This window comes from Colletotrichum godetiae (assembly GCF_030913485.1).
Source record: "Colletotrichum godetiae strain CBS 193.32 chromosome Unknown BDP55scaffold_58, whole genome shotgun sequence".
Lineage (NCBI taxonomy): Eukaryota > Fungi > Ascomycota > Sordariomycetes > Glomerellales > Glomerellaceae > Colletotrichum > Colletotrichum godetiae.
The window spans coordinates 131820-144364 of NW_026851306.1; the positions used below are offsets into that span (position 1 = coordinate 131820).

The following is a 12545-nucleotide window of genomic DNA, read 5'->3' on the forward strand; positions in this document are numbered from 1 at the left end:
GTGACCTGCGCCGCAGCGGGCAGCAAAATCTGGGGAAGATTTGTGAGCTAGGACCCCCCTGGGAAAAGTGTTCCCCCGCAAAAGAAGCGAAAGCGCGCGCAAGCAAAGGAGAAAGGGAAAGCCAAGAGCTCTGCCCCGGACCATCCTTTGCCTCAGCTGGCCGCCGCCGCAGTCCTGTCCCCCCCCCCCCCCCCCCCTCCCCCCCTCTCTAAACCCCGGAGTTCAACGTCTCCTATCTTGCCACGCACTCGTTCCTAGTTGAATTGAGAGAGCTGTGTGAGGTTGTCTACTTTCATATCGTATCTCCACTAAGACGGACGTCGAAGGCGAGCAAACGATGCCTACGAAAAGAGTCCGTCAGAGCGAGCGGCGTAGATGCGTCAAGGCTTGCGGCAATTGCAAGCGGCGCAAGGAACGCTGCGATGGTCAACAACCCTGTCGGAGGTGCGTTATCCGCAGAGTCGAAGCCGACTGCACCTTCATCGGCCCGCCGACGAACTTTGCCGCTACCGAGGACTCGTCATCCGTGAGAAGTCCTGATCGCCAGCAGGTTCATGTTTCTCTTCCTCCTCACCGAGGGAGCCCTTCCGGTCACGGTCAGGATCTCTTCAGTTCTTATGGGCCAACCGCCTCCTTTCACGAAGCCGTCATTTCACCGAGTCATCATCCTCATCACCGGCGCGCGTCGTCGTCAATCAGCCACCTCTCACAGAGCACTGCGGTACCACAGGTATCGCGACTCATCGCAGATGGCAAGGGCCGCTTCATGTTCATTGGCGATGCCGCCAATCTGGCCTTCTTGAAAGTGATACGTCGGCTGGTACGCGACCGCGTCGGCCTGTGTCCCTTTACTGATGACCCCCTGCGCCATATCATGGTCGAGGCGACTCCTGAAGGTCGCCCGAAATGGATAATCACGAACCCCGCCGATATCCCCTCCAAACCCAGCACTGAGCAAGCAAGATATCTGCTGCGGTGGTACCTCCGTGCAACAAACTGTATTCTCGACGTGTTTAATGAGACTGAGATACTCAAGGACCTCGAACACTGGCTGCGTGGCGAGCCGACGAGTCAAGATGAAGAGGCCATGAACTGCATCTTCTTTCTGATATTCGGCATCGGAGCACAGCGATGTCCGGATGATCGGGATGCCGATGCCGAGAAATATTTCAACTACGGTCGATTCCTAGCAGTGTCGTATGCTATGGAGAACCCAACGAACAACACTGTGCGCAGTTATATACTCATCACCGTCTACCTCCTCGGCGCATCGCGGCGCAACTCAGCCTTTATGCACCTGGGCGTCGCTGTCCGGGCTGCCTATGCGCTGGGAATTCACCGGCGAGACGTCCCAGCCCTATTCTCGACACAAGAGCAAGACACCCGGGATCGATTGTGGAAGGCCCTCCGGGTTCTAGACCTGTTCCTGGCTGCCTCCCTAGGTCGACCATTGGCGACATCCGAGACCCGAGACACATCAGCGAGCGAGAACTACTCTGCTTCACTAGACCTCTGCGCCATCTTCGAGTCAATCCTGAACGATGTCTACGCCAAGCGCATGGTATCTACAGAAACGCTGGAGCGTATCAGCGAACAGCACCGTCGATGGGCCGCGAGGTTCAGTGACGGTCTCGCAGCTGACGGAATGAAACCCAGCAAGTATGTTGACGCTGATGATGGTGAGAAATATCCAAATATTGGACTCTATCATATGAAAGAAGCATACTACTGGAGCATCATGCTATTATCGCGGCCTTTCCTCATCGACTTTGTTTCGAGAAACATTGCCCGCTCTCGGGCGACATCGATGTGGTCCGAAGAAACGCCTTTATCATCGCCATCTGACCAACTCTTGGTCCATGCTTGCGTGGACTCTGCGATACGGACAATCGACCTTCTATCAACTCTAATACCGGACAAAAACGTTGCCAAACGACACCCCTTTGTCATCAACTCCGTATTCGTCTCCGCCTTAGTCCTTGGTCTTGCCGTATTTGGCGACCTGGACAGCACATTTCCGTTAGATCACGGCTTAAACGACGCGCAAGCGCTGTTGAAGAAGTTCAGCAAGCATGATCCTGTTGCCAGCAGAGAGCTCGCCATCGTCGAACATCTCCAGAGTGCTTGTGTCCTGTACCGAGAGCGGAGGGCGCGTCGGAAGATGGAGTGCCAGGGTATGCTGATAGGCGAGCTCTTCGGAAGCGTCCACGAAGGCGGACCACTGTCAACGGAAGCATCTAAGCTCGGCTCAAATGCCATGCACCGAGATATTCGCTATTTTGGCAACCATCGACATTTGAGTACATCAGAAGCCGGGGAGATCAACAGCCTCGACCAGAGCGTCTCACTGACGACGGGGAGCACTGATGGGCCGCAGATATTGGGTAGCGAGGCTGGTCGAGGAACAAACGTGATCCAGGCACTGACTCCGTCGACTGACATTCTGCTCCCAATGTCGCCGAGAACGCTATTATTTGATTCTTATGGGCAAGATATGCCTTTCTTCCCGACTATGGATGCGAGCATGGCTCACTTGGGTTACACGGATGAGATGTTGCTTGCTGATACAGGGGCATTAATGGAACCACCGTGTTAGTCACGGAGGAATAGCACGTGTCTGGAAGTAGACTTCTACGAATTATTAGCGACTGAATGACCAAGAATACCAAGCGATGAACCACAAAGATCTGTCTACTATCATAAGGATGGGATGTGCCTGTAATGATGGATTACCCGAGCTATATCGCTCAAGCAGTATCAAACATCAAACCCAACGGGCATGAAACACAACCATACAGCGCTCGTGAAAACGGAACTTAATGGGTAACAATGCTTGTTTAAATTGATTAGATCAAGATCCCTCAAATATCTGAGCCGAGCTTCCGTCCTGCGATGTACTGCGGCCCAAGCTTGAGACCCTGCATATTACTTGCATGGCGTATCTACGACACCTGATGACCCCCCTCCCCGTGTCACCTCAGAAGCTCTCGCCTGCCGATCTCCTACAAGCAGCAATAACCTCGTCCGGCTTGCTCAAAAACGGAGAGTGACTAGCCTGCATAGTCTCAACGGTCACATCCACACCAGAGGTATCAATCATCTGCTGTTGGCCTTGATGAGGAATCGCGTTATCGAGTTCGCACTTGATATAGGTCACTGGTATATCCTTGTACGCAGGATATGTGAGCTTGCTGTAGAACGTCTGGTAGCTGTGGTGCTTGAGTCCTGCGATCGCCTCCTTAATGGCGGCTTCGTCCATGTCGTTGTAGAAGATCTCCTCTGGACGAGCGGGGTCGACCTTTGTCTTGTCGTCGGACACGATGAACCAAGGAAGCGGATTTCCTTGAAGCATATCGAATAGTGAGACTCCTTGAGGTGCTTTGTTAGTGACACAGGCTTTGTCAACTTCTGTTGGCCATAAACTCACCCTCTGGAACCATGAAGGCCGCGCAGAATACCAGTCTTACAACGCCGCCAGTCTTGCCTTCCTTCTCCCGAGCTGCCTTGCCAAGACCGCGGCAAGCTTCGCAGCCCACAATACCTCCATAACTGTGCATGAAGAGGACGACATCCTCACCAGCATCTACACTCTTCTCAATCTCTTGCCGAATGGCCGCGACATCGGGCTGGAAATCTGACAGCGGAGGCTCCGCACCGAAGCACGGGAGCTGCACAGACTTAGTGGGATACCCGAGAGCCTCGAGCTTCGAAGTCACTGGCTCGAATTTGGTTGCACAGTGCCACGCGCCGGGCACGAAGATGAAGGTGGGCTTGGTAGCAGTCATTTTTTATCGTGAGAACGTCTGATGTTTTCCTAGCGTCGAGTGGTAGGTTGGTGTGAACTGTCTTCGTCGCTTGACAGAAGCAGTGGGACCCTTTGCACCATTTTTAAACTCCTTTCCCCACGGGGAGGATCTCAACTCTGCGAGATGAGATCCAGGGACCAGAAGCAAATTACCCCAGACCAACGGCATGATGACTTCGGACCGGAGTCCGGGGTAGAGGCAGCATGACCTTGCTATTTGGTACTATTTTGGACACTAAAACGCGTTGGCAGCTGTGGCGCCTGGGGTCGACGGTGTTAGTCCTCAATGGCTACGAGCATCCAGCCCCCAGTGAAAGGATCTAGACTGCACAACAACGACTTTAAGTTTCGGAGACTCACATTATTGAAGGATAGTCAGATATGCGATCTACAGTAGCAAAGGAGTTCCCCTCGTTTCCCCCCCTCCAGTGCCGAGATGATACTCCGCAGTCAATGCACGTGTGGCACGCTTGCGCCGTCACCCGAAGCTGGCCTTCGGCACCTGGTCCATCGTTTGAGGCCCCATTCCCGATGTCTAAAGCCCGCGATCCGATAGGCTACACCCGTGCTATGGAGGAACATCAAGCTGCTGAGGACTTTCAGCCGAGTGAAGTTTCCCATCCGATGGGTCACCAATGCAGTGCTTCCGTGGTCGTTCGGGCACTTCGGCACTGGCGCAACGTGGGTCGCGGCCGGGGTCCGGGGGGAACGGGGTCAGCCAGAATCATCGAGAGCGTCATAGGTCCCAGCCGAGTAGCCGGCCTAGGAAGTAAGGAGCAGTTAGCCTTGGTAAATTGCCTGCTTTCTCGGCCCTTATTTACTAGTGCCAGCGATATATCTTTGCGTATTTCTTCGTCGTTGTGATCTACGTGCAAGTCCTCAGACTAAAGAAAGAGATCTGTTTCGCAAAGCTACACGAGGTCGTTTCACCTAGTCTGAACTGCCCACCATCTAGAATACCACATTTAAACTTTGACCTTCGTTTTCATCAGCAGTTTTCTGCCTCGATCGAGATGGCACCACCAGAAGAGTTTTGCCAGGCGCCAAACAAGCCCTTCAATGTGGCTGTTGTGGGTGGTGGTATCGCAGGTCTGACCCTGGCCCTTCAACTCCTTCAGAACAGGATACCGACGACACTATATGAACAGGCGCCCAAGTTCGGCGAGATCGGTGCAGGCGTGTCTTTCGGCCCCAATGCGCTGAGGGCCATGTCCTTGATCTCACCCCACGTGCGGCAAGCCTTCGAGAACCAGGCAACACACAACGAATCAGAAGACCACCAGGACGTTTGGTTCGATTTCAGGTACGGCCAGACTTGTAATGATAAGAACAAAGAGGGCGACCTCATTTATCGGCAAAAGTGCGAGACCGGCCAGACTGGTATTCACAGAGCACACTTCTTGGACGAGCTGGTCAAATTACTGCCCGACGGAGTTGCCGTATTCGGCAAGAGGGCAGAAAAGTACGAAGATGACGGCAAAAGCGTGCTGCTCACTTTTCATGATGGTACAACCGCTCGCCACGACGCTGTTATTGCCTGTGACGGTATCAAGTCCATATTAAGGAGTTTGATGCTTGGCGAGGATCACCCGGCATCCAAGGCTGTCTTCTCTGGAAAGTATGCCTATCGAGGGCTCATTCCTATGGAGGAGGCAGAGAAGCTTCTGGGTGAAGAACTGGCAAAGAACGCTCAGATGTACTTTGGCAGAAACGGCCACATTTTGACATTCTCTGTCGCAAAGGGCAAGATTATGAATGGTAAGAATCCCGATCTGCAATTTTCAGTCTACCAACGATGGCTAATCAGGAGTCTAGTGGTGGCTTTTGCCAGTGCCGATGAGTGGAAGTCAGACAAGTGGGTTGTCTCCGTGGATAAGGAGGACATGATCCGCGACTTCGAGGGCTGGGGCGAGAAGTCCAGGCAAATCATCCAGCTTATGCAGAAGCCCGACGTGTGGGCACTATTCGAGCACCCGCCCAGTCCAACATACTACGAGGGACGTCTTTGCCTGCTGGGAGACGCGGCTCACGCATCCACGCCTCACAAGGGATCTGGCGCGGGCATGGCGATTGAAGATGCTTATATCCTCGGCAACCTCTTGGGATCCATCTCTGATGCCAGCCAACTTGAGGCAGCATTCTCAACGTACGACAAGACGCGGAGGGAGAGGTCTCAGCAACTCGTCGTCGACAGCCACGAGACAGGTCAGCTGTACGATCTAGAGCTAAGCGAGGACTCTGAGTGGGTTGCCAACAATCTGTCTAAGCGAATGCAGTGGATTTGGAACTACGACTTGACTGATGAGTTGGAGAGAGGAAAGAGGGAGTTGACGACGGAACCATCCGGTGAAACGAGGGCGCAGCTTTGAGCATGAGGCTCAGGAGTCAAGCTTTGTTAGCGAGTAGAGCAAAAATGTATTTATCGACGACCACACCGTCCATATTTTCTTTGATTATAATGCATATCTAGCTAATTAGAGGTTTCTATTGAATGATTATTATCCGGGAAGGAAGTGCTTGCCGATTTTCTCTCGGGTACCGAATTCCGCCTACTCTTCAATCGGTCGTTCTCCCGCAAGCAACGTCTCCTGGATTCTTTGAGATGGCAGCCATCTTTCTGCAGGGATGAACCACCAAGAAAGTATGGCGAAGATTGTGACAATGCCCATGATAACGGGGGCATAATTGAGCGTCGATGCCTCAACCGGGAAGGCATAAGGTGAGAACAGCACAGCAACGACCCAGCCGTTCCACAAGACGGCGATCGCTTGAAAAGGCTTACTGAGGCGTCCAAGGCTCCACGCGGGTTTCGGAAATTGCTTTGGGGTCAGGAACAATCGGCAAAGACAGATCAGACCATAAGCAGCGGCCGAAGGCACACCCGCTGCCGAGACGAGGGAGGTGAAGGCGACTGAAGACGGAAGAATCGTGCAGGTGATGACAGAGGCCACGCCCCAGACTACTAAGACGGCGTTTCTGGGTTGGCCATCGACGACTTTGGCAACCCACGGGGACCAGGGGAGAACTCCGTCGCGTGCTACGGCGAAGACCAGGCGCGATGCAGCCAAAATCGCAATCGCAGTGTTCTAGAGGTTGAGTAAGCACTCGATACACACGCGCACAAGCTGAGATTGAGGCGGTAAAGATGACTTACAAACCACAAAGCCACAATGCAAACAATGTTCATGAAAATGTGCCCTCCCTCTCCGAGAATGGCTGCGTACAATGGCACAAAAGGCTGAGCGCCGCCGAATGAGAAAAGAGTGTCCGCATCAGGCTTGGTTACAATCTATTTAGTCCGGCTTCTACATTGCATTTGAAAGGGGGGCATCGACTTACAACGCAGAATAGGAATAGGATTACGACAATGAAGCCACCAATCCCACTGACAACAGTACTCCAAAAGATACCGCGAGCGGCAGCGACATTTGCGTTCTTGGTCTCCTCCGCAACGTGACCCGACGCGTCGAATCCGATGAGGATACCGGCAGTAGCAAGATACGAGAGACACCAGTTCCAACCTGCCGGAGCGCCGGTCCCATTGTAGGTGGTCATGAAAGCATCATGAGCAGATCGGAAGCCATACTCACTCTTGCTTGTTGCGACTGGCAGCCAGATCATGTTCAGAACAAAATCCAACAAGACAAACCCGGTTGACAGGTAGAAAATCCATTTGAAGTAGCGGGCTGGACTTCTGTTAGCGTGTCACTGCAGTCATGTGGGAGTGACTCACGAGGCAACAGATTCCAAATGGCAGCCAAGGCCAACATGATCTCTGTAGTGATCCATTGGACAGCCCGGAATTTGACGCTTGAGGAATCGGAAGGGAAGTCGAGGTTGAATACAACAATCTCCTGTTGCAAAATCAGAGACTGTCACGAGAAGATCGATTTCTTACGCAATTCCTTACCGAAAGCATGTAGTTAACAGCGGCTTGTGTGTTGCCTGAGAGGGGTCAGCGACTCAGCTTCATCCATGTGCATGAAGCCCTAGGAATGATTGCCAACTTACTTGCACAGAAAGTCGTCCATGCCGTGGTACTCCACCATGCAACGATGAAGCCGAAGAACCTGCCAAATCGGGGTCCGCCAGCTTCAGCAGCCCACAGGTAAATAGATCCCGCGAGTGGAAGAGAAGAGCAGATTTCTGCAATGACCGCGGCGGTGATAAAAGTGAACACGCAAGTCACGATGAAACTTGTCCTAGCTGGATATTAGGCGTTGCGAAAACATGTATGGAAGTACCGTTACAAGGACATACCAGTAGGCCAGGTTACCTCCAGCAGCAATGCCAGTAGAGAATGTCACTCGAACTCCACCAATGAAGTAGAGAGCAGCTGAATGAAGTCAGAAACAACACAGACAATCAGCAGAATGAACGTAACCAGCATACCGAAGGTTGTCGCAAAGTTATGAAACGTGTTGAATGTCCGGTGCAGCACCTAGAAGAGTGAGTGATCTGTGTGAGGTGGGCTGACTTTGGAATCGTCTGCTCACCGGCTTATAGCCTAGGTTTTCCTATGGATTCAGAGGTCAGCTGGCCGAAATGTAGTGCATCAATGCTGAAGAATGCTTACCAGCACCCGGTCATCTTTTGTAGACTCATCTTCTAGGTCGCTTTGGAAGGTATTTGCGTCCTTGGCGACGCCTTCCTCTTGGCGCTCTGTCATTGCAGCCATATTGATGATGTCCTCGATGTTGGTCCAAGCTGAGCGAATGAGCGACGTCGGAGCGAACAAATGCGGGTGGAGAGGACGTCGTCTTATGGGAGATGGAGCATTCGGGCCGCCCAGGGGCCGTTGAAAAATCTAATTAGTGGGACGGATATGTTCGGCTTTTGCGCGTGAAGAAAAACAAATCTTCCAACGACTGCTGCATGTGCCAATGGCTGACTTATTTAGTCGCGTGATGTGGGACTGGATGACGGCATCGGTAGGTCGTACGAAAGAGCCTTAGCAGCAAGTTCGTGACACGAAACGAGATGAGTCTTTTGACAAGTCAACATACAGATTAATGCTCGCTACTTCATGTGTATGATGTGTGCTTCTTCATGACTTTGTAACCAATTTCTTGACTTCCATGCCCTCTATGGTACAATCTACAGCACTACGACATTGAAGGGGGCGCTGAGTAAGTCACATCAAGGCGGTTCTAACAAACATCGAGACACGCAAATAACCGCCTACGCGCTACGGGATTGACGGAATTGATCTTTACCACCCATGGTGATGATGGTATCTCATTCATGACATCCTCGCCGTACGTCTCTTCTTCTTTTCGGGGGTTGGTATGCTATTGGGATGTCGCCGCGCCCTGCGTGTCCCCTGCCAATCAGGTCAACGTAAGCACCCCCGGGTTGATTGCCAGTTGGGGGATGGTTCAATAGGTTTTGGGCATGAGGTCTATCACGCAATCGGCACTCAAAGAACGCGATGCACTGGAACGTGGGACATGATCAGTCTTGAGTAGACCTTGGATATTCTAGATGCTTTGAGTCTAGAACTCACTGTAAATATGTACCTTAGAAAATCGGGCGAACTTCTTTGGCGCCGATTTCTTGTGACTCCGTGACTCTCTTAGTTTTCTGAAGTCTCTGTGCCAAGATGGCTATCCTCGCCCTGACTTCGCTGGCTGCTCTATGTCTAATAGTGGTGACAGTGTTCAAGGTAGCTATCATCTTGAAGAGTTCGATGAGACTATTCTGACACTCTCCAGGCCGTGACTCGAGCTCACGCATCCCCATTGTTTAATATACCGAATGCTGGGTGGGGAGCAGGCTATTCGAGGTTGATTTGGGCCTTCCGTCAGGAATACCGAGGCAATGTCACTCTCGAACTCCCAAAGTTGCACGAGACATTGGGTAGCTCTCTCGACCACCTCAATTGCACTATTATTACTATGGGCGGTATCTAATCCTACCATCTTCCTAGGTCCTCTTGTTCGAATTGGTCCCAATGAACTATCGTTCTACTCTATCGATATTTACGACACAGTCCACAAGGTCAACAGCGGATTTGTGAAGGATCCCCGAAATTATGGTGAATTCGTCCAAGATGAACATCCCGCACTCTTCTCCATTACGTCTGTTGCAACTCTCCAGAGATATACGCAGCTTTCGTTTCCTGACACCTCGCAGAGATCCCCAAGAGCATGCCAAAAGGCGAAGGATCCTTGGCCAACTCTTCAGCCGCAGCAACATTGAAAAGCTCGAGGGACTGATGCTTCATCACGTTCACGATTTCATCTCGGCAGTCGGAAAAAGAAAAGTTTCTTTCGATATAGGTCCTGCCTGTCGCGCCCTTGAGGCAGATATCATATGTGAGACGCCATGGTTGACTCGGCCCTATGTTCGCCGGCTAATTTCCAAAGCGGAATTTTCATTCGGCGAAGCATTGTCGGCCGTCTCTGCCTGGTCAAAGGGGGACGAAATTGCATTTGTTGCAAAGAACGACGAGAAAGCGACATTTCTGCCTCTGGTGAATGCTATAAACTCCTCAAGTTGACGAAAAGCTGATCATCTAGATCATGAACTTCCCGGTCTTACATTCCATCTGGATGCGAGTTGAGAATTTCCTTTGTCACATGGAGGGATCGCGAATATCCTCCATAAAAGGGCTTCAGCAATACAATGAGGTACGTACGCCTTCTCTGAAGCGAGTCGACAGGCTAACTCATCAAGTGGACGTACAAAGCTTGGGTCAGAAACAAAGATCCAGCCCGAAAGTCGCAGTTTCCCAACCTCCTCAACGTCATGGTGTCAGCCGGTGTACCAACGCAAACAGCCCTTTCAGAAGCCAAAGAGAACCTCGGACCTGGAACCGACACCACTTCTGCATCACTCGCGCACATTCTTTATGCTCTTTCATGGAACCCGACATATCAGGAGAAATTGTATCAAGACCTGGCATGTCGCAGGTTCCCCACAGATTTCAATACTCTAGAAAATATCCCACGTTTGAGAGCTTGTGTCAAAGAAGGTATTCGTTGGGCTGGTGCATCCGTCGCGATGTTGCCGCGTGTGGTTCCCCAAGGTGGCGTTGAGCTCTGCGGAAAGTTTATTCCCGAAGGCGTAAGTCATCAGTATGACCCGAAAAGCGATTGAGTATTTCTAAGCCTAGGTCTCTTAGACCATCATAACTTCATCACCAGTCTGGTATCTTCGAGACAAGTACGCGTACCCGAATCCGGAGCTGTTCAACCCCTACCGCTGGATAGACGATTCTGGCTCAAACACTACGGAAGATGTATTACGAGACAGGTTTTACATTCCTTTTTCGAAAGGTGCAAATACTTGTATTGCAAACCAGTCAGTGATTTAGCCTCAAATATGTGGGTACATGGTCACTAACAAGCGAACTCAGCTTTTCTTACCTGGAACTTTACATTACTGTCGCAAAGTTGGTTGCAAACTTTGAACTCACCCCTGCCGATGGACACCCCAGATCCGCGCAGGTTACTGGACTGACTAATGCAGACTGGCAGTCGGTGCAACTTCCTAAGAGAAAGGAGTGGGTTTCAGCTGCAGTAGCCGAACCTCTGCTGATCAAGACTATGCCGCGAAGACGCGTTTAGATGAATTGGAGTGTAGTGTTGAGAATACTTGGGCTCCATTTCTCCGCTGTCGCCAATAGATAGGAACAAAACAAATCCGTGACCTATCCGTCTCTGCCCTCCGTATCCGTACCACAGATCCAAAAACGTACCTGTTCCTTGACCAATGTTTGCTCAGGGGTGCGCAACGCGTGTTGGTTGTGCTGCTTGTGGCAATCCCCTGGCTCCAACGACTTCTCTAAATCTCAGCTCGTCACATTGCATGCAGCATTGTACCTTATCAACCTCACAACCTGCAAGCATCTTGTGGCCCCGGAGTCGATAAAAACTTTTGCCGCGGCCGGGGTTCCGGCAACCTAGTGTCTTGGCTTCGGACAGCGATCTGCAGCCCGTTCCCGACACTATCTCGTTGGGCGGCTGAATCTCTGAACCTTACACATGCTTACGCACTCTTAGACTTAACCGGCATTCTATTCGAGCTTACAAAAAATGGACTCGATGAAATTTATTGAGTCTAGACTTGAAGGGACTGAATATCTAGACTAGAAAACAGTCTGGCCAACAACGGATCCACAGATGAAATAGACTAGTAGCAATACATCCGCGGTGGGTTATGGTCTCTTCGACTACCCACAATGATGCATCTTACCCATGAACCGACATGTTTCACCAGAAGAGGGCGCGTCTTCCTAAAACTTCCGAATTGTCTTCAGGGTTCTCTAGTATTGCCCAGTATACTATGCAACGCCCACATGCCGTGTTGTGTGGCACAGCGTCTATTGAGCGTCTGCTGGGTGGTGTGATCGGCTTGCCGGAATTAACATAACAATCATATCCATTGATTCCCTGGCCGCTAATATGGTGCAACCTGGTTCCGACTTCGTCCTGTTGTAATCATGCTCTAAACATACGGCAATCGTGCTTTACTGACTTCTTAGTAGCATAGCTCGCCCCATAGAATCCAGATCCCAGCGTCTCATTATGAGGTGGATTGAGAATCGCCGGATTTTAGGAGTGTCCAGATCTAGATACTCCCATACTTCAGGGTGAATTTACATGAGTATCAATGACTCTTGAATTCCGATTGACGTCTTGACTCTTATGATCACTAATCGTGACTATGTTCTAATGTAACTTCAAATCTTGTGAAAGCATGAAACCACAACGGCCCCACGAAGGATTATACGGCG

The 12545-nt window shown here is 51.3% G+C and overlaps 5 protein-coding genes across 5 annotated transcripts; 3 read left to right on the forward strand and 2 right to left on the reverse strand.

Moving 5' to 3' along the window:
- The first annotated feature begins 203 nt into the window (after positions 1–203).
- BDP55DRAFT_679096 (uncharacterized protein) lies at positions 204–2860 on the forward strand. The gene has a single exon (XM_060576027.1). It carries the CDS (start codon positions 338–340, stop codon positions 2594–2596), a length of 2259 nt encoding a protein of 752 aa, XP_060424400.1. The 5' UTR covers positions 204–337; the 3' UTR covers positions 2597–2860.
- A 16-nt stretch (positions 2861–2876) lies between these two features.
- BDP55DRAFT_619643 (Alpha/beta hydrolase fold-1) lies at positions 2877–4180 on the reverse strand. Its single transcript, XM_060571320.1, has 3 exons — positions 4166–4180; positions 3428–4066; positions 2877–3369 (listed from the first exon to the last, which is right to left on the reverse strand). Exons 2-3 carry the CDS (start codon positions 3783–3785, stop codon positions 2978–2980), a joined length of 750 nt encoding a protein of 249 aa, XP_060424401.1. The 5' UTR covers positions 3786–4066; positions 4166–4180; the 3' UTR covers positions 2877–2977.
- A 638-nt stretch (positions 4181–4818) lies between these two features.
- BDP55DRAFT_619646 (mannitol 1-phosphate dehydrogenase) lies at positions 4819–6201 on the forward strand (the record flags this gene model as incomplete). The annotated part of the gene is made up of 2 exons (XM_060571321.1): positions 4819–5563; positions 5621–6201. 2 exons carry the CDS (start codon positions 4819–4821, stop codon positions 6172–6174), a joined length of 1299 nt encoding a protein of 432 aa, XP_060424402.1. The 3' UTR covers positions 6175–6201.
- On the reverse strand, positions 6202–8639 carry BDP55DRAFT_679100 (amino acid/polyamine transporter I). The gene is made up of 10 exons (XM_060576028.1): positions 8382–8639; positions 8302–8322; positions 8198–8246; positions 8066–8141; positions 7817–8007; positions 7716–7750; positions 7539–7659; positions 7145–7491; positions 6960–7082; positions 6202–6891 (listed from the first exon to the last, which is right to left on the reverse strand). Exons 1-10 carry the CDS (start codon positions 8481–8483, stop codon positions 6355–6357), a joined length of 1602 nt encoding a protein of 533 aa, XP_060424403.1. The 5' UTR covers positions 8484–8639; the 3' UTR covers positions 6202–6354.
- Positions 8640–9407: 768 nt separating this feature from the next.
- Positions 9408–11441, forward strand: BDP55DRAFT_707465 (benzoate 4-monooxygenase cytochrome p450; the record flags this gene model as incomplete). Its single annotated transcript, XM_060578073.1, has 9 exons — positions 9408–9470; positions 9520–9664; positions 9735–9885; positions 9941–10122; positions 10174–10280; positions 10327–10437; positions 10484–10873; positions 10932–11110; positions 11166–11441. 9 exons carry the CDS (start codon positions 9408–9410, stop codon positions 11374–11376), a joined length of 1539 nt encoding a protein of 512 aa, XP_060424404.1. The 3' UTR covers positions 11377–11441.
- Between the last annotated feature and the right edge of the window lie 1104 nt (positions 11442–12545).